The 24,638-nt window shown below is 59.2% G+C and overlaps 2 protein-coding genes across 2 annotated transcripts in view; both read left to right on the top strand.

Moving 5' to 3' along the window:
* Window positions 1–669, top strand: part of PADI4 (peptidyl arginine deiminase 4) — a 29,963-nt gene extending 29,294 nt beyond the window's left edge. Inside the window, exon 16 of the mRNA XM_072828169.1 lies at window positions 171–669. Coding sequence (XP_072684270.1) covers window positions 171–404 — 234 coding nt within the window. The 3' untranslated portion in view covers window positions 405–669. The remainder of the gene's footprint in view (window positions 1–170) is intronic.
* Window positions 670–12,972: 12,303 nt separating this feature from the next.
* Window positions 12,973–24,361, top strand: PADI6 (peptidyl arginine deiminase 6). Its single transcript, XM_072828454.1, has 11 exons — window positions 12,973–13,024; window positions 14,736–14,914; window positions 15,031–15,134; window positions 17,976–18,087; window positions 19,357–19,464; window positions 19,677–19,831; window positions 20,366–20,522; window positions 20,632–20,755; window positions 21,866–21,936; window positions 22,957–23,118; window positions 23,960–24,361. Exons 1-11 carry the CDS (start codon window positions 12,973–12,975, stop codon window positions 24,203–24,205), a joined length of 1,470 nt encoding a protein of 489 aa, XP_072684555.1. The 3' UTR covers window positions 24,206–24,361.
* Window positions 24,362–24,638: the final 277 nt, after the last annotated feature.

Raw genomic sequence — 24,638 nt, 5'->3', positions numbered from 1 at the left:
GTCTGATAGACTTGGGTGGCCTGAGTCCGCCCACTTTACCTGTCTGGGCCTCCGTTTCCCCATCTGTGAAGTGGGGCTGCTATTTCTGAAGATCAGAAGAAAAAGGGGACACACGGGTGGTGATGCAGGCTGCTGCCCTGAGCTGGGAACCCCCCTCCACCTCCTTGCAGGTGAACATGCTGGTGCTGGGGAAGCACCTGGGCATCCCCAAGCCCTTCGGGCCCATCATCAACGGCCAGTGCTGCCTGGAGGAGAAGGTGCGGTCCCTGCTGGAGCCACTGGGCCTGCACTGCACCTTCATCGACGACTTCTACACCTACCACGTGCGGCACGGGGAGGTCCACTGTGGCACCAACGTGCGCCGGCAGCCCTTCTCCTTCAAGTGGTGGAACATGGTGCCCTGAGCCCACCTCCACCCGCCACCCCGGAGTCCTTGCCCTCCCGAAGCTCCCGGCCAGACGCTCTGGTCCCCTGCAGTGTGGCATTGCAAGAGCTCCTGGGCACAGGCTGGCTCCCTGGCTGTAGCCACCCTCCCGGCAGCAGCTTGCCCCCTTCCGCTGTGCCCTGGCCTCTGGGGTACCCCCTTCTGAGGACCCCAAGATAGTCCTGGCCTTGCAAACTCGTTTCCGCTGTGTGATGCCGCAATAAAGTTTTATAATCTCTTTGTAAGTGAGGTCAAGCCAGCGTCGCCATCCTTTGTGCATTCGCTCGTTGTCACCGTCAGACTGAATGTCACAGGCTCGAAGGTGCTCTGGGGCACGTGGAAGGCCAGCGTGACTACGCGTGGCTTTCTCTCCCAGCCTATCCTTGGTCTGTGATGTCTTCTGTGACCAGAGCCCAGCTGATTCTAAGCTCCCACAGAGCCCTTGATGGGGCAGGGGTGGGAGTGGGGGGTGAGGGGAGGGCTGAGCTCCCCCTCCAGCCCCGGGGATGCAGCACATCCCTCCTCCAAAGTGCATTGAAGTCCGTTTCCAAGCAGGCAGCTGCGTGAACATCCTGAGGCATACGGATGCCCGTTTGATGGTTCGCTGTCGTGTGGACGTGTAAAGGACGCACCTGTGCTGTGTGCTTCATGATAAGGAGAATTATAGGAAGTACACCGGGTTCCGAGCACATGGGCAGGAAGAGCGGCAGGGACAGTCCTGTGGGCCTCGGACTGGTCGGAGACCCCAAAGGGATGCGCATAAAGTTCCCAGGGCAAAGGTGGGGCCAGGGGTTGCACTCCTGTTCACGCTGTCCTTTGAGACAAAGGCAACAGACGCCTGGAGCAAGAACCCGAGGGGAGCGTGAGGATCGTGAAATCCATCCGGGGAGCAGCGAATTCTCTGTGTCCCTCACACTTGTCGTTGCCATTCCAGCCCGGTGAAGGGCCCGGTGTGACTCTGTCCCCAGGCTTTGCGGAAGGAAGTCCCCCTCTCCCTCTGTGGCCTTTATGTTTCCTTTCATGGCCCTGACATGGGGACTTAGGTTCCTCTGCAGAAAACAAAATCTGATGCATCTGGTGCCTGGAGATTTTAAAAATCAAGGCCAGATCTTGGCTGCATAGAGCCTGAGATGCTCAGAAAACACCCGGAGATACTGGTTTCATGTGGTCGTTGGAGAACGTACGATGGTGGAAAAGGTGGACATCCAGCCCCTCCACCCTCGCACCACACAGAAAGGGATCCCAGAAAACCTGGCTCGAACTGTGCTTCTCTGAGGAGAGTCCGCTGCTTCGCCTCCCAAATTGCCAGGCAAAGGATACACGAGTGGGTTTTGCGGACCAGCAAGGGGCCTGTGCCCAGGAGGTCATCCCCAGACCTGACCGACGGGCTCAGCAGACAAAAGCTAACGGTTTGGCCAGGTTGTAGGGCTGCAGAAGGACCCAGGGACGGGCTGGTGACTGAAGCAGCCTTGGCACCACGACACACGCAGGTGAGCCTCCGCGGGCCGCTTGCACGGCGTGAGAGCATCTGCCAAGGGCCAGGGAAGCCCAGGGGAGGGAAAGCACCGGCTGTGAGTCCTGCCAGCCCCTTGGAGCACCGAGCCATCCGAGGACAGCGCCTGGGAAGCTAGAACTTTCCAGCTGCCTCCCGTCCCTTCGCCAGCGGCCACAGGCTACTTTCCCGAGGCTGCCGTATGTGACAGGTTACCGCCAACTGGGGTTCGTAACACAAGAGACATGGATCCGCTCAGTTCTGGGGGCCAGAAGCCCCAAATCAGGGTCCGCGGGCTGAGATCAAGGGGGTGGGGCAGGGCTGTGCCACCCCCGGGGGGGGGGGCTCCTGGAGGAGTCCGTTCCTCATCTCTTCCAGCTCCTGGTGGCCGCGGCACGCTTCCAGAACCCTCCTGTGCTCACTTTGCCTTCCTCTATGTGGCAAATCTCCCTCTGCTGCTTCACAAAGACGCTCGTCCCTGCTTTTAGGATCCACCCAGAAAAGCCAGGATAATCTCCCCATTTCAAGGACTCGTGGTCACATGTGCAAAGACTGCCTGTACGAGGTGGCACAGGTTCCAGGGATTAGAACCTGACAGCTCATGGGGCTGGGGCTGTTAGTCCACATGCCACAGGTCAGGAGCCCCCCGGTCCAGCTGCGGCAGGCGGAAGGGGCAGAGAGAAGCTGAGCATCCCTTCTCCACAGCCTGAAGCGTTGCACCTGCATTAAGCTCTAATGATCAGGGCACCTGGGGGGCTCAGTGGTTGAGCCTCTGCCTTTGGCTCAGGTCGTGATCCCGGGGTCCTGGGATCGAGTCCTGCATTGGCGGGGAGCCAGCTCCTCCCTCTGCCTCTCTCTGTGTCCATCATGAATAAATACATAAAATCTTTAAAAAAAATAAACCCTAATGGCAAAGGGACAAAACTCAACTTTTTAAACATTAAGATATAGGGGTGCCTGGGTGTCACAGTCGGTTAAGCGCCAACTCTTGGTTTTGGTTCCGGTTTGATCTCAGGGTCATGAGATCAGGCCCCGCCTGGGGCTCTGCGCTGAATGCGGAGTCAGCTTGGGATTGTCTCTCCCTCTCCCTCTGCCCTTCCCTCTGCTTTCTCTCTTGAAAATAAATAAATAAATAAATAAATAAATAAATAAATCGATAAATAAATCGATAAATCAATCAATGAAGACTGAGCTATAATAGACACGTAACACTGGACGAGGTTAAGAAGTACAGCGTCGATCTGATCCACTTACACACAATAGGATCACCACATGGTGGTGGCTAACACCTCTGCACGCCACATAATTATCCTGTCTTCTGTGTGTGGGGGGGTACGGGGCAGATTTAATTTTATAAAACCAAGTGGGAGGTTTTCTTTTGTGTGGAGTTTGACTTTTGAACCTCAGAGTTGAAATGATCTGGTCACTGTTTTGTGTCTGGTTCCCAGAAACTGATGCGGGGAGGGGGAGATGTGCCGGCAGGTGGGGGATGGGGGCGGGGAGGTGGGGGAGAAGCAGGAGACAATGAGCGGTGTGGTGGCTACAATGGTTCTGGGTGACCCGGGGGATGCCCTGGTGCTGGGATAAACCCTTGAAGTTGTCCTGAATTAAGATAAACAGCCTGCCCTTGTCCTCCCCTCCCCCCGTGTTGGAGGAAGCTGCCCCCAGAGGGGGGGGATGTGGCCTTGGGAACTGGCAGGGTGGACAATTCCAGGAGGGGGGCCCTGCAGCAGCTGGGGGAATGAGTGAGTGCCTGCATCCCAAAGGGGGTCAGGTGGCGCACCATAGCATCCCCCACAGTGACCTGAAGTGACCGTGGGACCCGGTGACCGGGGAGTGAGCTTCGTGGAGGAGCCGAGGGGGACTGTGTACACTGAGTAAGCATGCAGGGAGCTGTGGGTGTCTAAGCAAACTTGCCTCGGGGTCACAAAGCCCTTGGTTTGCTTGGAGAGCCCCAGGGAAGCCCACTGGGTTATCTTTTTGAGGGGAATGGGGGTCATGTAGTCATTTGCACAAGAATTTATTGAGCATCTCCTACATCCAGGACCCTTTTGTGGGTGCTGGGGATTCAGTGATGAACAGGAAGCCCCCTGGAGGGGGAGCAAGACCCACTCTAGATCTCCCCAAGTCCTCTCCAGGCCCAAAGGGGTCTCCATCCCCCAAGTTGAGAGTGCTCTGCACCCCCACACACACCCCGCTCAGAACCCTGGCACAAGGCAGGGTGGTCCAAGGTCAGGGGGACAGAGCTCCCAGAGGCTCCAGAAGCCAGAGCCCAGCGCTCAGCACCCGCCCTCCCCAGCCCGGCCATCCCCTCCCTCCAGCCCACCTCCTCCGGCTTGTGTGTGAGCAGCCAGGCAGGCAGGTGGGCGGCCGTGGGCGTGAGCACACTCGGGCTGAGCGCCTCCTCCCTGTTGAATCTTTGCCACTTTCAGCCCAACCAGAAGGGCTTTTAGGGTCTTCCTGGCCCACCCACTGTCTCCAAGACAAGCCCCTAAATAAAGCCGCCCCTGACAGTTAAATGTTGCGCGTTTAACGCTTCCAAGGAGGGATACTTCTACTTTTAGTCCCGAATTTAACAAGCCTGGCTGACGGAGCGGACTTTACTCAGGACCCAACTCACGCCCCCTGTGCCGGTCGTTACACACCAGACACCCGTCACAGCGCTGCGCGTCAGGGCCAAAGCCTGAAGACCAACGAGTCTACCTGCAACGGTCCGGCTCTGCTGGGAGGACCCTGCAGCCAGGAAGGGGGATGAGGATGCTCTTCACATGCTGCCAGGAAGGCCTCTCTCCGGGTCGCACCATGAAGTGCAGACAGCGAGACACGGACCCTGGGCAGCGCGTGCTGCCACGCACGTAAAGATAAGGAGGAGGGGAGGACATGCACACGCATTTGCCGGTCATGCGTGACGTTTCTATGGACAGACACGGATGCCGCTGGCTGCCTCCATCAGGAACTGGGCAGGTGACAGCAGGGGGGGCGCTGTTGCAAGCCCCCTTTGAACTTGGGACCCTGTGAATGTGCTTATTTCAAAAAACAACCATAAACCTTCACTTTTAAACCATAAAATGAACACTGCTTTAAAGTTCGCTGCTGGGGTGCCTGGGCCGGCGGGGGGGGGTTCAGTCTGTCAAGCATCTGCCTTCGGCTCAGGCCATGGTCCCAGGGTCCCGGGATCGAGTCCCACATCGGGCTCCCGCGCGCCCCTAATCACCTGAGGATGGGACCCCAGGCCTGGCGGGCCCAGGAGTCCATGACGTTGACGAGCGCCCTGATCATTTCTGCAACCGCCCTGCGTTGAGAACCCCGGGCCCAGCCCTTTGCCCGGCTCACCTCCTCAGTTTCCAGGAAGCACACGCCCTAGAACTGAGGCCCCAGGGCCCCGAGATGCTGCCACACGCTGCCATCCTGACCACCGCCCCACACCCCACCCTGCAGATATGTATTCCTGACACTTCCAGCTGAGCCAGTCCTGCAGCCCATGGCCGGGTCGCCCTGCACCCCTGCCCTGCACGGGCTCCCCAGACCACCTCTTGCTCCCAGCTGAAGGCCAGAGACCTGAGCAGCCAGCCTCAGATGCCCTGGATCTGCAGGAACTAGCTAGCTGATGGATTAGCGCTGGCCGGGCTCCGACCCCACCTGCTCCTCTGCGCCACCTCCCACCCCAGCAAGTCTCCTTGGGGAAAATCAGTCACACCTGGGCAGCTGCCGAAGTGTCCTTAACAAGGGGCGGGCTGGGGAGGCCCTGAGCCCATAAGAGAGGAGGGGTCGGGGGAGAGTGGGGTTATTTGAGGCTGCTGTGCTGACCTCGGGTTGTCGTGTAGGTCTGAGGGTAGTCGGCTTGGAGAGCCGTGCCATGTCTTTCCAGAGCATCATCCACCTGTCCCTGGACAGCCCTGTCCGTGCCCTGTGTGTGCTGGGCATGGAAATCTGCTTGGATGTCAATGGGTAAGGAGCTGGGGGCTCTGCTGGGGTTGCCTGGGGGACAGGTGTGCACAGGGACGCCGGTGCCTGACTCCCATACTGGGGTTGCCCCTAAACTATGTGGGGGCCGGGGTCACCTCCTTTCTCTGCAGCTTTGGCTCCTGCCTCACCTCGAGGAGTGTGGCTTGGGTGTCTAAGGACCTCCCAGTCCCAACACTGCAAAATCCTGACCCAAGTCCCCTAAATCCTGCCTCTGCTCGATATGGGCTGTGGGACCTCAGAGAAACCAGGGCCTTGCCCGTTCTGTTCCCTTACTGGTGAAAGTGGCATGAGGCTGGCTCTCTAGGAGGCCATGAGGATTAAGGGGGGGGTGTTCTATAAGTTGGAGCCTTGGGGGGGATGACTCGCTCCTGAGAGCTCCAGTCTTCCCCGGGGTCACAGCATGGACCTCCCAAGACCCGGCTCCCTATAGGGGTCCCTATAGGGGTCCCTTCTGGCTCAAACAGCTCCTCTCTTCATGGGCTTACAAATAAGATGTAGCCTTAGTGACTTCTGGAGCCTGGGTGGGAGGGTGGGGTCTGGGCTAGAGCTGGTGGGAGGGAGGCTACGGGGCCCTTGGAGTGGGGGAAAGTAGGAGGGGGGCTCAGGTCTGTGAGGACCACGAGGCTGCCCTGAGCACCCGCCTTTGGCTCAGCACCCTAAGGAGAAAGAGGATAAGGAGCCGGCTGTGCTGTGGGCCGAGGAGGGAGGCTCTTGTGCCCTAAAGTCTCCTCGTCTCGTCGGGCCGACCAGGTGCACCCCGGAGAGGTGTGAGGCGTTTACCATCAGCAGCTCCCCAGGGGTCTCGGTTGACCTCCACGGCACGCTCCCGGGGACGGGCCAGGAGGGGACGGCCGTGACCCGGTGGCCTCTGTCGAATCCCACGGATGTGCTGGTGAAGATGACCTGCCCCAGCTCCGCCAGTGACGGAGACCAGGTGCGCTGGGGCGGGGCCACCTCGGGGGGGGGAGGGCGGCCTCCTGATGCTGGGGTGTCTTGGGCCCGGAGCCCAGGAGAGGGGGTGCCCGGCCCCCTGCTGACCCGGATGCAAGCTCAAGCACGCCTGTCTCCTCCCCACCTCCTGACCGCACCGGGCTGGCTTCCCAACAAGCCGCCTTTAAAGTCTGGCTCCAAGGTTTTAGCGGCAAAACGCAGATGAGCTTTTTGACTAAGGCTGGTCCTTGGGGGTGTGGAGATCTTATTTTTTTAAGATTTTATGTATTCATGAGAGAGAGGCAGAGACACAGGCAGAGGGCGAAGCAGGCTCCTCACGGGGAGCCCCATGTGGGACCCGATCCCAGGACCCCGGGATCATGCCCTGAGCCCAAGGCGGACGCTCAGCCACTGAGCCCCCCCAGGTGCCCTTCATTATTTTTCTATTTTGCGGGGTGGAGATTTTAATGAGACTTAAGAGCTAACGTGTATCGAAGGCTGTGCGCTGGCTATCTGGAGGTCAGGAGGTCCGCCTTCCCTCAGCTTACACACAAGGAAACTGAGGCACAGAATGACCTCTCCCCAGCCTGAATGACGTGACTAGAGTGGGGCAGATCGAGGACTGGAGCCCAGGGCCGTGTTCTTTCTCCTGGGCAAGCCGTCTCCCAAAGGGCACCGTTGGTGGCGGGAGGCTGAGCTTGTGAGGCGGGCTCCGCTTGGTGGTGGCGGCTCTGTGGCGGCGGCTGACGGCCCGTGCAGGGTGATTGGAACCACCGGGGACTTTGAAAAACTCGCCACCCCGGCCACAGCCCCTGCCAATTACGCCAGTCTCTGGGTGGGCCCCTGGCTTCTGTGGCTCATAGCCCCCACCAGATGCCCCCAATGTGAAGTGGGGGCGAGGACTAGGGCACGCGGTCTGCAGAACTTGCTGGAATGGTCGGCTGGCGCTCTGTGCCCAGCGCAGGGCCTCCCTCGGCGGCAGGCAGCACACTTAAGCCCTGCGTAGCTCACAGGTAGGATTCACAGCTGTGAGGTGTCCTGGCTGAGCCCGGAGGACCTGAGCAGTGTCCTCTGCCCGGGGCTCAGCCTCCAGCACCGTCAGGAGGCGTCTAGGGAGACCCTGGACTTTGGAGGACAGAAGCTTCCATTTGGAAGCAGGTGGTGGGTCACATGGCCCCACGTACTGGTTAGCTCTCTGGTCCGTGATGAGGGCTTGGTGGGCCGGGCCCGTGGCTGAAGCGCAGGTGTTTGTCTCAAGTACAAAGGCCCTTCTGGAAGCAGTTTGGTGCAGGATGCAGGAAAGACTTTACTCTGGTTCCAGGCCCCATCCCAGGTGTCCTACCTTTGAGTAATCAGCTGAACACTCAGAAGCACCCCTGCTTCCCCGCTGCCCATCTCCAGGCAACAGGTGCGACCCCAGGAGGGTGGGGGTAGGGCGAGGAGGATGTCCAGCATGGCCTAAATCTCGACCTCCGGGGCCAGGCAGCCTGGATCTCCCATCTCGTGCCACCCCTTTCTGGTTGAATGATGTAGGGCAGGTGCCTTGGTGTCTCCCCTTGGGGTCGAGCCTCGGGTGGGCTGTGGCCAGGCCCACCCCTGGAGGACCCTGCCCCACCTGGGCAGACCTCAGAAGCTCCGAGGCTGGAACGTGAGACCGATGTCAAATGGCCGGACGTGGGTAGGAAGCCTCCGCTCCACCTGTTCTGGGCTCTATCTCCACAGGTTCTGGTCTCCTACTATCTGCCCAATGAGGACGCCCCCGTGGCCACGGCCGTGCTCCGCCTCACCGGGATTGGTGAGTGGGCTCCCACCCCAGGGCGAGGGGCAGGCATCGCAGCAGCAAGAGGGTCTGTGGGGCTCTTCCCGCAATAGGCTGCCTCCCGTGGGTCCTGGATGGACCGTCCCTTCCCGGCCGCCCTCCTCACCCTGACCTGGTCCCTGCGGGCAGCATGGGACCTTCCCCGCGACCCCGCCATCTACCCACCTACTCTCGGCCCCACCTGCACTCTGTGTCTCTGTTACAACTGGGGTGAGTCTGGTGCAAGGTTAACCTTCTCAGGTCCTTTCCCCTCTCAGAAACCTCCTTCGACAGCTTACCTCATGCCCCCAAGACTGGGCATCCCTGATCCAGCCTTGGGCAGCGCTGGCCTTACCTGCCGCTGCGAGGCTCCATCCAGCAGGTCTGGGTGGCGGAGACTTTCCCTCTTGTTTCAGTGGTCTCCCTGGACGTGGACATCTACCGCAGTGGGCAGGTGGAGATAGCGAGTGACAAGCAGGCCAAGGTGAGGCGGCCCGGGGAAGGGCGCGGGTTCACACTGTCTGGATCCTGTAGTGTCTTTGATGTCAAATTGCTCCACTACAATCAGAATGGATGAAGTCCATGTCTAGCTCCTTAAAAACACATCTATCTGATGGTAGGTCCCCATTTTGGCCTGGTCGTACGTGGTCGACCAGAACAGGCCCCCTAGGTGGGACGGGTCTCTCCCTTGTACCTCTGTCCCTGCTTCTCCGGCACTGAAACCAGGCGGGGAGCTGCAACCTGCACCCAGCTTCTTCCCTCCCGCTAGACCCACTCCCTGGGTGCCCCACTCCACTGGCACTGCCTTCTCCTATTAGGTGTCGAGTTGGCAAGGAGGTCCCTGTCACCCTGGAGAAAGCCTTGGCTCTGCTCCCGATGTGGGGTGGCCTCTGGAAAGCAGGATTTATCTGGCTGCTTCCTGAATCCACTCTCCTGTTGTCTTTGCAGAAAAACTGGGTCTGGGGTCCTAGCGGTTGGGGTGCCATCCTGCTTGTGAACTGCAGCCCTGCCGACAAGGGCCAGATCATAGACCAGAAGACCACCAAGGTGTTCTTTCCAGAGGGTAAGAACTGGCCACTGTCCTGGGACTGTTGCCACCTTTTCTTGCTGGGGTCCGCCTCTCCCGGGGCTTTGCTGCCGCCCCCCTCGGTGCACACGGATCCCAGGTGGAGGTCCACCCTCTGCGCCCACAACCCCTCATCAGAGGCTTGGAGCTTGTAACCAGGAAGAAAGCGGCCCCATGGCAGCAGTGTGGGCCCTGAGGGCGGACAACAAACTACTTCCTGTCTCTGGACTTGAGCGTGTCCACTTACCGGGTCTCGCTTTGCCATCTGTACAATGGGGATGATCCAGCTGGCTTCACTAAGCAGTTGAGAAGACTAAGCACGAGGAGGATGCGAGCATCTTCCTAAAAACCCCCTCGTGACCTGGGCTGGGAACCCCGACCTGTCTTGGGCAAGAGCAGTGTTGGATCTGGTCCTCATTTGTGGTTGGGACCCAGGTTCCGGGCCTTACAGCAGGAGGGGCTGCCCTGGCTCACACCAAGGCTGGAGGGGGACCCTCCCTGAGCTGACCGTGCCAGGCCCCGTTCCCTGTGTTTGGGGGTGGGGGCCAGGTGCTCTCCCAGGCCGTATGGGGCAAATGCTGACCTGACTCCAAGCAGACCCCAGAGATGGCAAGTTGCCTGTGGCCAAGTGGGGCAGCGAGCCACAGACACCTGTTGCTGCAGACACCTGTTGCGGGGCTGGGCCAGGGCAGAGACGGGGTGGGAGGTCCCCAGTGCCCCCACATACAAGCCCCAGCCCTCGCCCTACAGCTCCTCCCTCCACCTCTGGAGGCGCCTAAACCTTCACCTTGTCTCTTGTCCAGAAATAAAGAGCCTGTCCCAGATGACCCTGAACGTTCAAGGGCCCGGCGCCACTTTAAAGAAATACCGGCTGGTTCTCCACACCTCCGAGGAAGAGGCGAGGAAAGCCCGAGTCTATCGGCCCCAAAGTGAGTGTTCTTGGTGCCAGCTCCCGCTTGACCTGCTCTCCCAACGCACCCAGGGGCCGGCAGTGGCCACATCGCTCCTGGCGGCAGGGACCCCGTCAGAGGCCACCTGGGGCTGCAGGTCGGGGCCTGGTGTGGCCACACTTGCGTCCCTGGGACTCTCTGGCTGCCACATCCATGGACTAAGCCGAGACCTGCGGGTGAGTGGCTGTGCCTCTAAGCCACTTTCCCCAATAGCGACCGTAGCAGTGGTGTAGTGGCGGCCCATCCTGCGGGATTCCCGTGGCTGGGGGAGAGGAAACCCATGCTGGCTGGAAGCTGTTGCCTCCTACGCATCAGCCAGGCTCTTCTGCCAGTTGCTCCTGCCAGAAGGGGCCATCTCGCTCCTGTACCAAGACCCCGCCGTATTGTTCCCAGAACTCGGAGGCCAAGGAGCGGAGTGGCAGCTTGGCGCTGGCATGTCCGTCTCCGGCATCGCACCACCCCCTGCCCATCCCATCTGTAGCTCTGTCAACCTGAGAGACAGGTGGCGTGTTCACCTTCTACAGATAAAGCCACAAAGGCTGTTGGTTTAGAAAGTGGAGGTCGGCGTGTCCAGCAAAACATCCCTGAACGAACAGGCTTTTTGTTTTGTTTCTGACGCATCTAACCAGGTGTAGGATTCAGTGCCTTCTCTCAAAAGCCAAGTCCAGCTTCGGCTGGGCGACTGGGGAGCGCTCGGCTATGGCGTGCCCATCTCGCCATCTCCTGCACCGGAGAGCATGCCTCAGCTGCTTCCCCGCCTGTGCTCAGCCTGCTAGCTTGTCTTCTCCGTCTCTTCTGCAGACCACGGCTGAACTTGGGAGTGAGGCAGCCCACGCTGGTCGTATGTGGGCTGGGAGCGAGCCTTAACCGAGGGGTTTAAGCCGGGTTCAGGCCCCGAGGAGGCTCTGGCCCAGTGTGACCCGCTGTGTACAGACAACAGAAGCCGTGACATGTGTAGCTTGCTGAAGATGTTGTGCTTCATCACCTGTACCAAGCTGTCAGGGTGGTTTTTTTTGTTTTGTTTTTTGTTTTTTCCTTTTTTCTTTTTTTCTTTTTTAAACAAAAACTTAAGGGCATCTGGCTAGGTCGGTAGAACGTGTGACTTGATCTCGGAGTCATGAGTTTGAGCTCCGTGTTGGGTGTAGAGATTACTTAAAAATAAAAACAGCTTAGGAATACAGGGCAACCGGATGCCAGGCTGGTGCAGTCAGTGGAGCATGTGACTGCTGATTGCAGGGCTGTGGGTTCGAGTCCCACGTTGGGGTTAGAGTTTTAATTCTTAAAAATGTTTAACTTCTACAACAGGGCAGGGATACACAGACGTTGTTTTCACAAGCCCTCCAGGTGATTCTGAAGCAGCCTAAAGGTTGAGAATCCCTGCTCTAAAAGTTACAGCAAAGATGACTAAGGGGAGATTCCAGAGAACTAGAAAGCCGGAGCAGAAGTTCTGGTACAAAGGAAAAGGAAGCCTTTCAGGAGGGCCGTGACTGACTGTAGCCAATGCTGTTGCTAGAAGAATCAAATCTATGGTAAAGTCTTGGTTTTTCTAAATGATGGTCATTTGTGAACTTGATGAGAGCAGTGGGGGTGGAAGCCACCGCGAAGCAAGCAGACGGAGATGCAGGTGGGAGGACTCTGCCGTAGAGGGAACCGTGTGGAGGTGGAGGAGGGGTGATGTCTGAAGCAGGAAGAGCACAGCACCCCTGCAGGTGGCCCGGATCTGGCGGGGGTGAGGAAGCACATCTAGAGCAGGAGCTACAGGAGACCATCCCACCCTGGGGACACGGGAAGCGGGTGCGCTAGCGGACAGCACGACCGTGGTGTTCCCGAGCAGGGTTGAGGGTGGCTCTGAGGCTTGGTCCCTGCTAAAGTGGGGTCGTTCAGCATGGTGGTTCCTCTGGCTGCTCGGATACAAGAGAGCCCTGCAGATGTGGCTTAACTGGAGTGGAGGCCTTGGTGTGGGAGCCGATGGTACGTGTGCCAGGGAGCAGGCGTAGCTGTGGCTCTTAGAATGTGCGTGCATGTGGGGTGGGGGGGTGAGATGGGTCAGCAGGGTGGGGGCTGGGGTTAAGCATCAGAGGTGGAGTGTACATGAGCTGAAAAGACGAGATGACGACAACCTGCTTGGAGGGGGTGTCGGGCCGTGAGCACGGAGTTTCGCGGCCGAGGTGGCGCAGAGCTGTAGCTCGTTGCAATGAGCTCAAAGTAGAGAGCTCATGGGTGGTCTACGGTGTGACAAGCAGTGACCACAATCGTGGTAGAGACGAGCCGGTGCTAGAACAGTCCATGGAGGACGGGGGCATTATCTGCTAGCATGTGCTTCCAAGGGACTAGGATTCTCGAGGGATGAAGAAGTGGGCTAGAGGTATGGAGGGTCAGACCCTGCGGTACACAGAAGGTAGGAGAAAAAAAGCACAGCTCCGACCCGTGTTTACTCTGTTCTGGGGCTCCAGCTCCAAGGGTAGGTTCACTGGCTGCTCTGCAAGCCTGCTAGGGACGGACAGTCATGGACAGTTCAGAGGTAGCGGAGCTGAGAGCTGAGTGGGAACAGGCATGAGGGCAGAAGAGCGTGTCTGGGGCCCAAGGTACTTTGCTCCCTCCTCACTCCTGTAACGGGGATGGCAGTCACAGCCTCTGCCCCCAAGGTGGGGAGAAGGTGCATAGGAATCCACGGGTCTCCGCCGCGGTTCCCGGCACATAGTATGTGCACAACAAAACTTCAGCCGAGCTTAAACACCAGCAGCTAGAAGAGAAGCACCCCCTCCCCCAGTCAACGGCAGAAGAACTGAAGTGGCTGGGAAGGCCCGTGGCAGGCAGACCTGGGACCCCCTTGCCTCCCACCACTCCATGCCGAGTCAGCTTTGGGTGGAGCCCGGGGCCCTGGTGCAGTGGAAGGTGCTAGGCCTATGGTAGCAGCTTTTGGGGTGCCGAGTGGTGGCCAGCACAGGCCTGTCTGGGTAGCTGGGAACCCCACAGGGCTCCAAGTTACCTGCTGCGAACCTCTGCAGCCAGTTGAAAGGGCTGTGTCCCTGTGCTGAGCAGCTTCGGGGGCTCTGGTGGCAGATTCTATCTTGTCCGGCTTTTCTCCTTCGAGGCCTGGGTGCCTGTAAGGATTTCTGCAGAGTGACCGGGAGCTAGCAGCTGTCTGGACCCACAGCCCCACGCGGGCCACCACAGTGCGCTCCCCCAGAGCGAGGGGTCAGTGAACTGGAGCCGAGCCTGTGCCCGGAGGTGGCGGTGGCTGCAGCAGCCATCTGCTGGCACCTGCTGTGAGAGGACGCAGTGCCCAGATGGTCCGGGGCCTGGGTGGACCGAGGTAGACCTGGGATTTCCTACAGTTGGAGGCTGTCTAGAGGCTCTGAGTGGGAGCAGCTGCCATCAGGGTAGAGTGGCCACACCGGGAAGGAGTCAGAAGGCCGAAGGTGGTGGCAGGAAGGTCCGGTGGGGAAGCTCGGTGGCCTCGGGTCAGGACCTCCTCTGTGAACGGAGAACGAACCGATCTGGGACTGAATTAACTAGATATGACCACAGGGTGGGGTCACTTCTCTCTTCTGTGCGTGGTGTTGTATCTCACACCCCAAGGAGCGCTGGGCTCCGCACAGCTGAGGGGAACTTTCCTTGGCTTCTCAGGAAACGCTCCGAGGCCTGCCCTGTCCGACAGGCCATTCCCACGGACGCCTCCCTAGCGCTTACTCGGGCAGGCTCGGACTTTTCAGATGAGGCTGCCAAGCCGCCCCTTGTAGCTTCTCCCCTCTAAGGCTTTTTAGGATCTCCCCAAAGCTGGCCCAAGTGTAGATCCGCCTCCCTCGGGTCTTGCCCTGGCCTGAGGGCCGGGAAGGCGGGGATCTTCATCTGAACCCCTGTCCTCGATGTGGGATGGGTCTGGGAGCTGGGTCGCTGAGCCTTGGCCCCCGTTCGGGAACGAGCAGTGGATTGTCCACTAAGCCCTAAACACCAGAAACACAGGGACAGAAAGCCAGCTTGGCTCCTGTTCCCCGGGGGGCTTCCAGCCTGGCTTCTCCCCGGAGCAGGGAGCCGGCACCCCGAGCGTCCGGTGCGCAGGCAGGCACTGGGCTGTGCCGGCAGCTGGCCCGTCCCTCTGTCCCCAGGAGACAGCTCGAGCACCTTTGAGGTGCTGCTGGGGCCCGGCCAGTGCACCTACACGTTCGCCCCGCTGGAGAACAACCTGAAGGAAACCTTCTACGTGGAAGCCATCGAGTTCCCGTCTGCCGACTTCTCGGGCCTGATCTCCTACTCCGTCTCCCTGGTGGAAGAACCTCAGGACCCGGTAGGTCCCCAGGTAGACCAGCAGCCCGGGGCCCGCGTGGGAGGGGGAGAGTGTGGGGACGAGGGGGATGGGGGGGTGGAAGCAGCTCGCTGATGGGGCCGTGGGGGCCGTTGCAGTCCATTCCAGAGACCCTGGTGTACAAAGACACGGTAGTGTTTCGGGTGGCCCCCTGCGTCTTTATTCCCAGCACCCAGATGCCTCTGGAGGTCTATCTGTGCAGGTAAGAAACCCTCGGGCTGCCCCTGGGGTGGCATCTTCATCTTCGTGATGGAGGCTGGGCCCAAGCACGTCCAGTCCCAGCCCCTGGGAAAGAAGTGTCAAAGTCGGGCAAAGCTGTCACTTGGCACTGCTGAGGTCTGGAAGTCTCCTGAACTACTTCTCAAGTGCTCACGGCCTGCAGAGGGCCACATCTGAGGGCAGGGAAGCCAGGACTGGCGTCTTAGCTAGGTGGCCACATCCCTATGGAGAAGGGGACAAAGGGCCCTGGCTGGTAAAACCCGCAGGAGACCATCAAGGGCCCTGTCTATACGATCGCTCCGACCATCTGGAAAACCGGGGCATAAGCAGAAGGCAGGAACCGGCTCAGCTGCTGCAACAGTGTGAGCCAGACACAGTAGTGGCTCAGGCCAGGGGGTGGGAGCACAGAGGTTAGATTCAGGGGTGCACTGAAGGTGGACCCTGCCCACCCCCTGACCCAGGTTTGCTGACACATGGGCTATAAGGAAACAAGACTGTCCCCTGGGCTTGGGGTCCACAGTAAGGTGAATGGTGATACCACTGCTGACGTGGGTAGAGTCGGTGCTCTGGTCCTGGTGACTTAAAGCTGGGGGCATCCACTGGGTTTCTAAACTTCTGGAGCTCCGTGGACAGTTTGGAAGCTCCAGATGAGTCTGGGTGTCCCTGGCAGGTGGAGGATGTTCACAGCCACAGGCCTAGCCGTGCTCACGAGGAGTACTGTACCCAGGAAAGGCAGCTGGGCCGTGAGCTCTGGGGTGACCTGACGCTAGTCTGGGCAAGAATCTGGCAAAGGCAACCAAGAAGGCAGAGGAGGTTCGGTTAGAAACCAGGAGAGGGGGAGACTCAGCGGCAAAGGTGAGGGGCCAGCTGTGTGAAACCCCAAGAGAACGAGATGCCCGCTGGTTTTGGCAAGATAGGGGCCATGCACCATGCAGCAAGAAATCCTACGAGGTGGGTTTGGAAGCACTGAAGGACGAATGGGAAGGGAGTACTTTGCAAAACTCTGAAGAAATGGGAAGCGAGAAGGGGATATGAAGCCAAGGGAAGGCTGGTTTTTAAGGTAGAAAGCAAAGAACGATGCTAATGGAATGACCCAGCAGAGCAGGAAAAATCCGAGGGGAGGGGAGTGGCAGCTCCAGGAACCAGGCTGGTAGGACGTGTCTACAGGTCCTGTCCGTAGGTACAAGGACTGCTCACTCGCAGCTTGGGAGGGAGAGCAGAGCGAAAGGACGAGGGATGTGCTAGGATGACAGCTGTCGGGGACTAGGACCAGTTCCCCTTGTCACCAGCGGCTCTTCTCCAGCTAGTCTCAGTAACTCGAGTTCTAGGGAAGAAACATGGAACTGGACTAACCAGGCTTGGGCTCTGCCAAGCGAGTCACCCCAAGTGCGCGGGCAAGCATAGAACTAGGACGACGATCCTAGGTTCCAAGCCAAGGGAAAGAGGAAGGCCAAGAAGCAGAAAGCCGGGGGGACCAGCAGCTGAGGACCAGAGGTCCCAGCAAAGGGGGAGCTGGGAGGGGGTGGAACCAGATGCCAGATGGAGAGCTTGGAGGAAGTGCAAGTGTCCCGAGCAGTGCCTCATGGCGAGGGGCAACGCTCCTTTTTCCAGGCCTGGTGGGGATGGAAGAAAGCTTAGCCCTTCCTCAGGAGAGGCCTTCCAGAAGGGACCCCAGAGGAAGGCCAGGCTTCAGACTAAAAAGTGAAAGCGCTCCAGGGATTTTGCTGATAAGATACCCAGACACCAGATCTTTCTACTTTGTCTTTTGTATCTGAAGATCAAAGCTCGCTCATAAGAGGCATCTGCTGAAAGCCTGGTCTTCTAAGACTCTCCCCTAGAGGGTGGCCAGCAGGCACAGCTTGACCCAGCGTGGCTGCCAGCCTGGGGCCACACGCCCTTCCCCCAGCACATGTCCTCAGACTGTTCCAGACCTGGTCAGCCTGGTCAGCTACCGGCAGCCTTGTCTGTTGACCAGAGAGATCGGTTCTTCAGGGCCACAGAATAACGATGGAAGTCTTGGACGTGGAACCAGACTAGAATCTCCATTTTGGCACTTCCCAACAGTGACCCCACTGGCATTCAGCTTGTGAGGATCTGTTTAAGATTTTATTCATTTATTCATGAGAGACCCACAGAGGCAGAGACACAGGCAGAGGGAGAAGCAGCCTCCCTGCAAGGAGCCTGATGCGGGACTTGATCCCGAGACTCCAGGATCACTCCCTGAGCCACCCAGGCGTCCCAAGGATCTGTTTATAAAATGAGTGGTCTTAATGTCTACCTCAAACATTACTGTTTATCCCCAACAAGGAACAGCTGTGCGTCCTGGTCCCACGTGGCTGTGCACGACAGCACTACGATCCCAGCGTCCAAGACCTACCTCCCCATCAACCACACAAACGTGGCAACCTTGTTGGCCTCCCATGGCGGGGGTGCTTGGCTGCTTGGCTTCTTGGGAGAAAACTATAGCTCCTTCCGGGTAGAAGTCTGCCCTCTGGGTAGACTGAGGTGTGGGAGAGCCTGGGGCGGGGCTGGGAGGCACACATGGGGAGGGACAGCAGGACAGGGACAAAGCAAGCTCTTGGGGATGGAAACTGGTAACCCTTGACCTGACTGCATGAGCTGGGTGCCGCTGAGTGAGACCCAATCGAGGAACCAGCTTGTGCTCCAGGAGGTGGGGGACAGCAGCTCTGCTTACCTCGGGGCTGGGGGCATAATCTCTCTTGCCCAGAAGGTGGTGTCCCTCCTGCCCCTGGGAGAGTGAGGCCATGACGGGGTGGAGGGAGCCTCGAGGGCCTCCCCACAGTTGGCGTCTCTCCTGTGGCAGAGAGCTGCAGGTCCAGGGTTTTGTGAACACGGTGATGGAGCTGAGCGAGAAGAGTAACAGCCAGGTGGCATCTGTCTATGAGGACCCCAACCGCCTGGGCAGGTGGCTCCAGGTAAACCCACCTGTTGGGGAGGGGCTGGGAGACTTGCATGTGGCATCTCAGACCAGCTTCATGTGACCACTCCACCTGCCCAGCAAAGCTCAGACTAACCAGAGGGGATCTGTTCCTAGGACTTTTAGCAAGGACTCAGATGGAATGACGTGCCCAAGTCCTAGCCACTAAGGGATAGCTTAGGGTCCAACTTCCTTCCATTCCACGATGTGTGTGTTCGAGACCACAGAACACCTAGGTGCTAACAGTCTGGTACCTTCACCCCCGGGCCGTCGGAGCAGGGCTACCCCTCCAGTGTCCAGCCCGACTGCTGGAGCCCTGAGGTCTGGTGCTCCCCTCTCCCCTGGTGGCTGAGTGAGGACTGTACACTGGCCACCATTCTACGTCCTGGAGGTAGAGGACAATGGGACAGATCGTGCTCCTATACTAGCAAGGACACAGGGCTCTAAGCACTGGGAAAGCAAGATGCCATAGTGAGTCTCTAGCCAGACTAGGCAGTTTGGGGTGGTCAGGAAAACCTTCAACTTCAGGAAACCCAGCTGGCCACGCAAAGATTGGGGGTAGGTGCTACATGAGATATTAGAGCTCTTCGGGTAGGAGCACAGCTGATGGGAAGACCCCGATGGGGTGGAGGGGGTGGGAGTGTGCTCGGAGGATCAGAAGAACGGAAGGGCTGTGTGGCCAGGTCAGAGCAGAAAGGCCAGAGGTAGGAAAGAGCCAGATCCTATACTAGAGACCTTTTTAAGTCAAGGTAAGGACTAGACACGAGTTCACAAGGTGGGATGATGTCGAAAGGGGAGAATTCAGAGTGAAATGTTCTGACTTAGGTTTTTAAAGAGCCCCCTCTGGCTGAGAACTAGAGAAGTGGCCTTAGGAAGGGGCAAGAGTCCGAGTGAACTGGTTGTAGGGGCCCCACAGCATCTGGGGAAGGGAGCAGGCTGGCTTCAGGGAGGAGTCCACCTGCCACCTGAAGACGCTGAGGCTTGTGTGTGTGTGGACGGGGTGCAGACGCGAAGAGCGGGGAGGATCTAGGTGGCCCAGGTTTTAAACGTGATGCAGAGAAGGGTCTGGAAAAGCCCCCAAGGAAGGGGGGATGTCCGGCTGAGGTTCAAGGCCCAAGCAGGAGTTGGCAGATGGGGGTTCCTGGTGCCCCCCCCGTCCCTTGGAGGCGGCCTGTGTGCAGGGAGTGTTGGGACTGGCAAGCCAGACCCGGGCAGGAAAGCAGCCGGTAGAGCAAGGGGACTCAACTCCTCCTCCTGTCTCCTCCAGGACGAGATGGCCTTCTGTTACACCCAGGCGCCCCACAAGACGCTCTCCTTGGTCCTGGACACCCCTCGGGTCCTCACGCTGGAAGACTTCCCCATGAAATACTCACTGGTGTGGGGCTCAGTGTGGCCGATCAGACCCCATCCCACCTGCCCAGAAGGGATAGGGGGGTGCCAAGCGGGGGAGGGCCCGAGGGGCCTCTGGGGGCAGGGGGTGTGGGACTCTGAGAGTCTGGATTAGCGATGAGCCTGGGGCTGAACACCCATCCTTCCTAACCTACCACCCCCCCCCCCGCCCGCCCGCCCCGCTGCGTCGTCTTCCAGAGCCCCGGGGTTGGCTACGTGATCCAGTGCACCAAGGACCACAGGGTGGCCAGCATGGATTCCATTGGGAACCTGATGGTGTCCCCACCTGTCAAGGTGGAAGGGAAAGAGTACCCCCTAGGCAGGATCCTCATTGGCAGCTGCTTTTACCCCAGGTGAGGCAAGGGGCCAGGTGGTGGCCAACTGCCCTAACACTAAAGGGACCTGGTAACTCCTCTGGCTCCGCCTGACTTACACATGACTCAGCAGGTCATCTGCTCTGGATCATTCTCTAAACTGCTAAGAAAGGATTTTTGAGTCTTTGTCGTGGGAGATTATAGATAGAAAAAGCAGACACACGGCTCATCCTGTTGAGTGGCAATTCCAGGGTTTAGATGTTAAAGGTGAGTGGCCTAGTGGCCAGCAGGAGCTAATTTCTACGAGGTGTGTGGACTTCTGGGTGGTCGTTAATCCAAAGCTAAGAGCTCCTTGCATCCCAGGGCTCAGAACTGATCTAGCTAGAACCCCTTGGCTTGGCCCTGAGTTGGGCCAGGGGAAGGGATTCTTAGCCACCCCCTCCTTTATGGACCGGGCACCTGGGCCCAAGGGTTAGAGCAGCCGGTTAGCTGAAGGGAGCCTGACCCCCGAGCAGGTGGCCGCCAACACACACCATGTCGGCTCGAGGGCTGTTTGTTCCGTCTTTCCCTTAGCAAGGAGGGCCGAGACATGAGCAAGGCCCTCCGGGACTTCCTCTACGCCCAGCGAGTCCAGGCCCCGGTGGAGCTCTTCTCGGACTGGCTGATGGTGGGCCACATGGATGAGTTCATGTGCTTCATCCCCACACAGGACAAGAGTGAGGGTGAAAAGGTCTGGAGGGGGTGGGGGGGTGGGGGAGAGGGAGGGTGTCTCCCACCTTTTCAAACTCCTTAGAAGCTTCTGGCGGGGAAGCTTGCATCTGACCCGAGCTGTTCCCCAGGGCTTCCGGCTGCTACTGGCCAGCCCCAGCTCCTGCTACAGACTGTTCGAGGAGAAACAGAAGGAGGGCTACGGGGACATGGCTCTGTTTGAAGAGGTCCGGGAGGACCAGCTCCTTTCTAACGGTGAGGAAAGCCCCCGGCGCTGGAGCAGAGGCCAGCTCCTCCTTTCCAGGGTGTCCTTGCTAGAGGGCTGCTTCTCCTTTATTCCTCCTGGTTCAAAGAATCCCAGGGAAGCATCAAAGCCTAACGTGTAGCACATGAGCACAGCTTGTTCTGGTTCGGGGCTATTCCAGCAGTGCTAGGGCCGCCCAGGCCAATCAGAAGTTCTGGGGTGGCAGAGAGGTGGCCGAGCGGATGAGAAGGAGGCTCTGTGGCGGGCAGCGGGGGGGAGGGGGGGTGCGACAAAACCAGGTGCTACCAACACTCACATCTGTCTGCTCAGGAAATGTGGAGTCAGGTGCCTGGGCTTTGGGACTTCAGAGGTCCCCAGGTCACCCACGTGGAAAACCTAGGTGGACAGGCAAAGATTGGACGGCTGGCTGGGGCACAGTCATTCTGTTTGAAACTCCGTGGGTCCCCAGAGGGGGGCTGCTGGGAAGTTCTCTAGACCCATGCTACACAAAGTGCAGCTTCAGCGTCTCTGGGAAGCTTGTTGGAAACACAATATTTCAGCCCCACGCCAGACCTGGTGAATCAACCTTTGGGGCGGGGCCCAGGAACCACATGGGTCCCAGAAGCACTTCCAGAAGGTGACATTTACTGAGCACGAACCAAGTATCACACCCCACATGCCAAAGACTGTGTGACGTCAGCTGGGGCCTGAGCTGGCCCCTGTCTCAAAGATGGAGCAACTGGAGGAATAAATCTAGTCAAGGTCCCCCGTAGAAGGTGGCTGGGTTGTTTGGGTCAAATGATGCACAGCGCTGCCCAGGGGAGACGTGAGTGCAGGTAGGAGGCACCTGCTGACTCGTTCCAGGCTGCTTCCCCTTCTACCAGGGCCAGAGAGGCAGGTGGCAGTGAAAGTCTTCCCTGGGGTCTAATAAGAGCCCTGATGTATGTCAGTCCCCAGATGTGACAGGTGACCTGAGTAGGTCACTGGAGACTAGCCAGGTCGCCCATCAGACAGAGGAGCAACAATACACCCAGTGGGCTGTGCCCTGGGGGGTCAGCCTGGCCCCGGGTGGCCCCACTCCCTGGCCTTACTGCCCTCCCACCCTCTCCTTTTCCCTACAGGGCGGCAGGCCAACACCATCAATCAGCTTCTGGCTGACAAAAACATGAGAAAGCAGAATGACTACGTAGAGGTAGGGGCCAAGGGTGTGAGGGACCTTCCCCAAAGGAGTGGGGGGAGGAAGTCCTAATTGGCAAGGGCTCTAGCCCAGGCATCATGACAGCTCCGAGATCCCCGAGCTCAGTCCCCGAAGCACAGGAGGATAGTGAGGCTTAGCGCCCAGGTGTGAGCCTAACTGTGGGGAGAACTGGGCGTGATCCCAAGCTGAGCCCCAAAGACAGGCGCTCTGTGTCCCTCAAGTTGCCTGGTGTTGGACCAGAAAACAGAGGGCCCCTCTCCCGCCACTCCCCCCCAAGAAGCTCCAAGTGCAAGCATCGTCCAGATGCTTCCTGAAGTGGCCCACGAGCTGTGTTCGGGGCCAGCCAGCACCTCGGGCCTCACCCCGTGAACCACTGGCTGGGAGCAGAGTTGTTCCCAGAAGAGATCCTCCAACTTCCGGGGAAGAAGCGGAAGTCTGGAAAAGGGCAAGGACTTGTCCAAGGTCATGGGGTCAGCACAAACAGGTTTGCTGACGGGGACCTTAGGGCTCCAAGCTGAGGGGGGTGTGCTGTGCCTCGGTGCCAGGGCGGTGCTGACCTTTGCTGAACAGGGATGGCCTCTGGGTACAGCAGGGTGGGTGCTGGCCAGGTATGGGGTCAATTTAGCACCTCAGCCCCGGTGACTCCTGAGGGTGGAGGTCGTGAGCCCTTTGTCAAGACCCGGGAAATAGGTGGTCCGAGCAGGAGCATGCCCCAAGGTGTGGGGGCAACTGCTCACGTCCCTAAGGAAGGAAGCAGGGTGCCTCCTGAGGACTCCTCCCACCCTGGCCCTCCACCCTGGCCAGGCTCAAGGGCCAAACGACGCCCACGCTGCAGCGGCATCAAACTGGCTGCTGCCCGCACAGACCAGCTGTGAGGTCCCGGCCTCTCGTGAGCCCCGCTCCCCCTGGACAGACCGTGTGTGCGTTATCAGAGGGCGGGCTGCCCGTCTGCGGGGAGTGATGGAGGCGGTCGCCCCCCCGGGCTCCACCGACTCCCATCTCCCCGCCCCGCAGAAGTGCATCAACCTGAACCGCGACATCCTGAAGAAGGAGCTGGGCCTGGTTGAGAGGGACATCATCGACATCCCGCAGCTCTTCTGCCTGGAGCAGCTGACCAACGTGCCCTCCAGCGAGCAGACCGGCAAGTTCTTCGCGAGGCCCTACTTCCCTGACCTGGTGAGGCGCGCAGGGGTGGCGCGGGGGGCTGCTGTGCCAACCCTGGCTGGTCTCTGGACCTCCATGATACTGGGCTTGAGGCTCGGGCATAGCAGGCAGGAGTGCTCTGGGAGGAGGGGAGATGGAAGCTTCTCTCCCTCCCAGGGAGGGGAACACTGCTACAGGGCACAGGCCAGCAGGTGCCAGGCTGGGTGACTAGCCCCAGGCCCTGGGCTCATCCCAACCTCGAGGGAATGCTGTGGGCCCACCTCATGGATGGGGGCGCTGCTTACCCTCTTCTGAGTCCCAGGGACACAGGCCCTGCAGCATTGGTCACATATAGGTGGCTTTTAATTCTAGGAGGCCAGGGGGCCCTCTGGGCACGACACAGGCCCTGGGAGCCCACGTGCGTAGCAGTGGGGGAAACGTCTTTGAGGAAGTAGAGGCTGGAATTGAGAAATGGATGGAGATCAACCGACAGCTGGGGGGGGGGGGTCACCCCAGGAGAGGCACCTGGGTTACAGTGTAAAAGAAACTTCCTGTCCAGAGCAAGAGAAGAGCAGTAGAACAAGGGACCCCAGAAGTCTGCAGAGCCAGACCTTGGCCCAACAGGATTTCAGTGTTGCTGAAACAGGTCCGAGCCAGGGGAAGGTTAAGCAAAAGTGAGCTGGATCTTGCTGCAGTTGACTGGTGGTGTCTGCAGGGACAGTCTAGAGAAACTGCTTGCGGCCAAGCCTGAACACAGCCTGCGCTTCCCCTTGGGTCGGACCCAATGGCACCGAGAGGAGGGACGGGGTGGGGTGAGGAGGCCGTCTTCCATGGCTCTGACCCCTACCTCGGCCTTGCCCATCCTGTGTGCCAGCTGCAGATGATTGTGATGGGCAAGAATCTGGGCATCCCCAAGCCTTTTGGGCCCCAGATCAAGGGTACCTGCTGCCTGGAAGAAAAAATCTGCCAGTTGCTCGAGCCCCTGGGCTTCAAGTGCACCTTCATCGATGACTTTGACTGCTACCTGACCGAAATCGGGGATTTCTGTGCCTGTGCCAACATCCGCCGGGTGCCCTTTGCCTTCAAATGGTGGAGGATGGTGCCCGAGCCCCAGGCCTAGTGCCGCCAGTCCTGGCCCGGTGCGAGCGGCCCACTGATCCCCACTCCGCAGCGTTCGGGTTCCCTGCCTCACCCTGTGTACCTGTCCCTGTGTCCTGAGGGTGGCAAATGCTGCCCGTGGGAACCTCCTCAAACGGCCTTCAGCCAAGAAGGGGTTACCGAGTGTCCATTAAAGTTCGAGCTGTTCTGAATGCATTTTGGCAGCAGCTGCCTTGCTTGGAGGGTGGGGGTGGGGTGGGTACTAGCTAAACTCCAGCTGACTCCTGCAGTCAGGCTGCCCTCCCTCCATCCCTCCCTCCCTCCCTCATCCCTGTCTCTGTAGTGGGATGTGGCTGGCCTCGGAGCATTTCAGGTTTTCCCTAGTTCGAGCCCCTAGAACGTGCTGGGTCTGGGTCTACACCCTTGAGCTGAGGGTGATGGTGTCCAGGCTCGAG

Source organism: Canis lupus, chromosome 5, assembly GCF_048164855.1.
Source record: "Canis lupus baileyi chromosome 5, mCanLup2.hap1, whole genome shotgun sequence".
Classification (NCBI taxonomy): Eukaryota; Metazoa; Chordata; class Mammalia; order Carnivora; family Canidae; genus Canis; species Canis lupus.
The sequence above is the reverse complement of the archived record's forward strand: the minus strand, read 5'-3'. Positions and strand labels throughout refer to the sequence as shown.

What these genes read in the sequence shown, in the direction of transcription:
- PADI6 (XM_072828454.1), top strand. Translation starts at nt 12,973, where the DNA reads ATGAAGAAGTGGGCTAGAGGTATGGAGGGTCAGACCCTGCGGTACACA. An exon ending in TCCCCATGAAATACTCACTG is followed by an intron (nt 19,465 to 19,676) that starts GTGTGGGGCTCA and finishes GTCGTCTTCCAG; the next exon opens with AGCCCCGGGGTTGGCTACGT. An exon ending in GGCAGCTGCTTTTACCCCAG is followed by an intron (nt 19,832 to 20,365) that starts GTGAGGCAAGGG and finishes TCTTTCCCTTAG; the next exon opens with CAAGGAGGGCCGAGACATGA.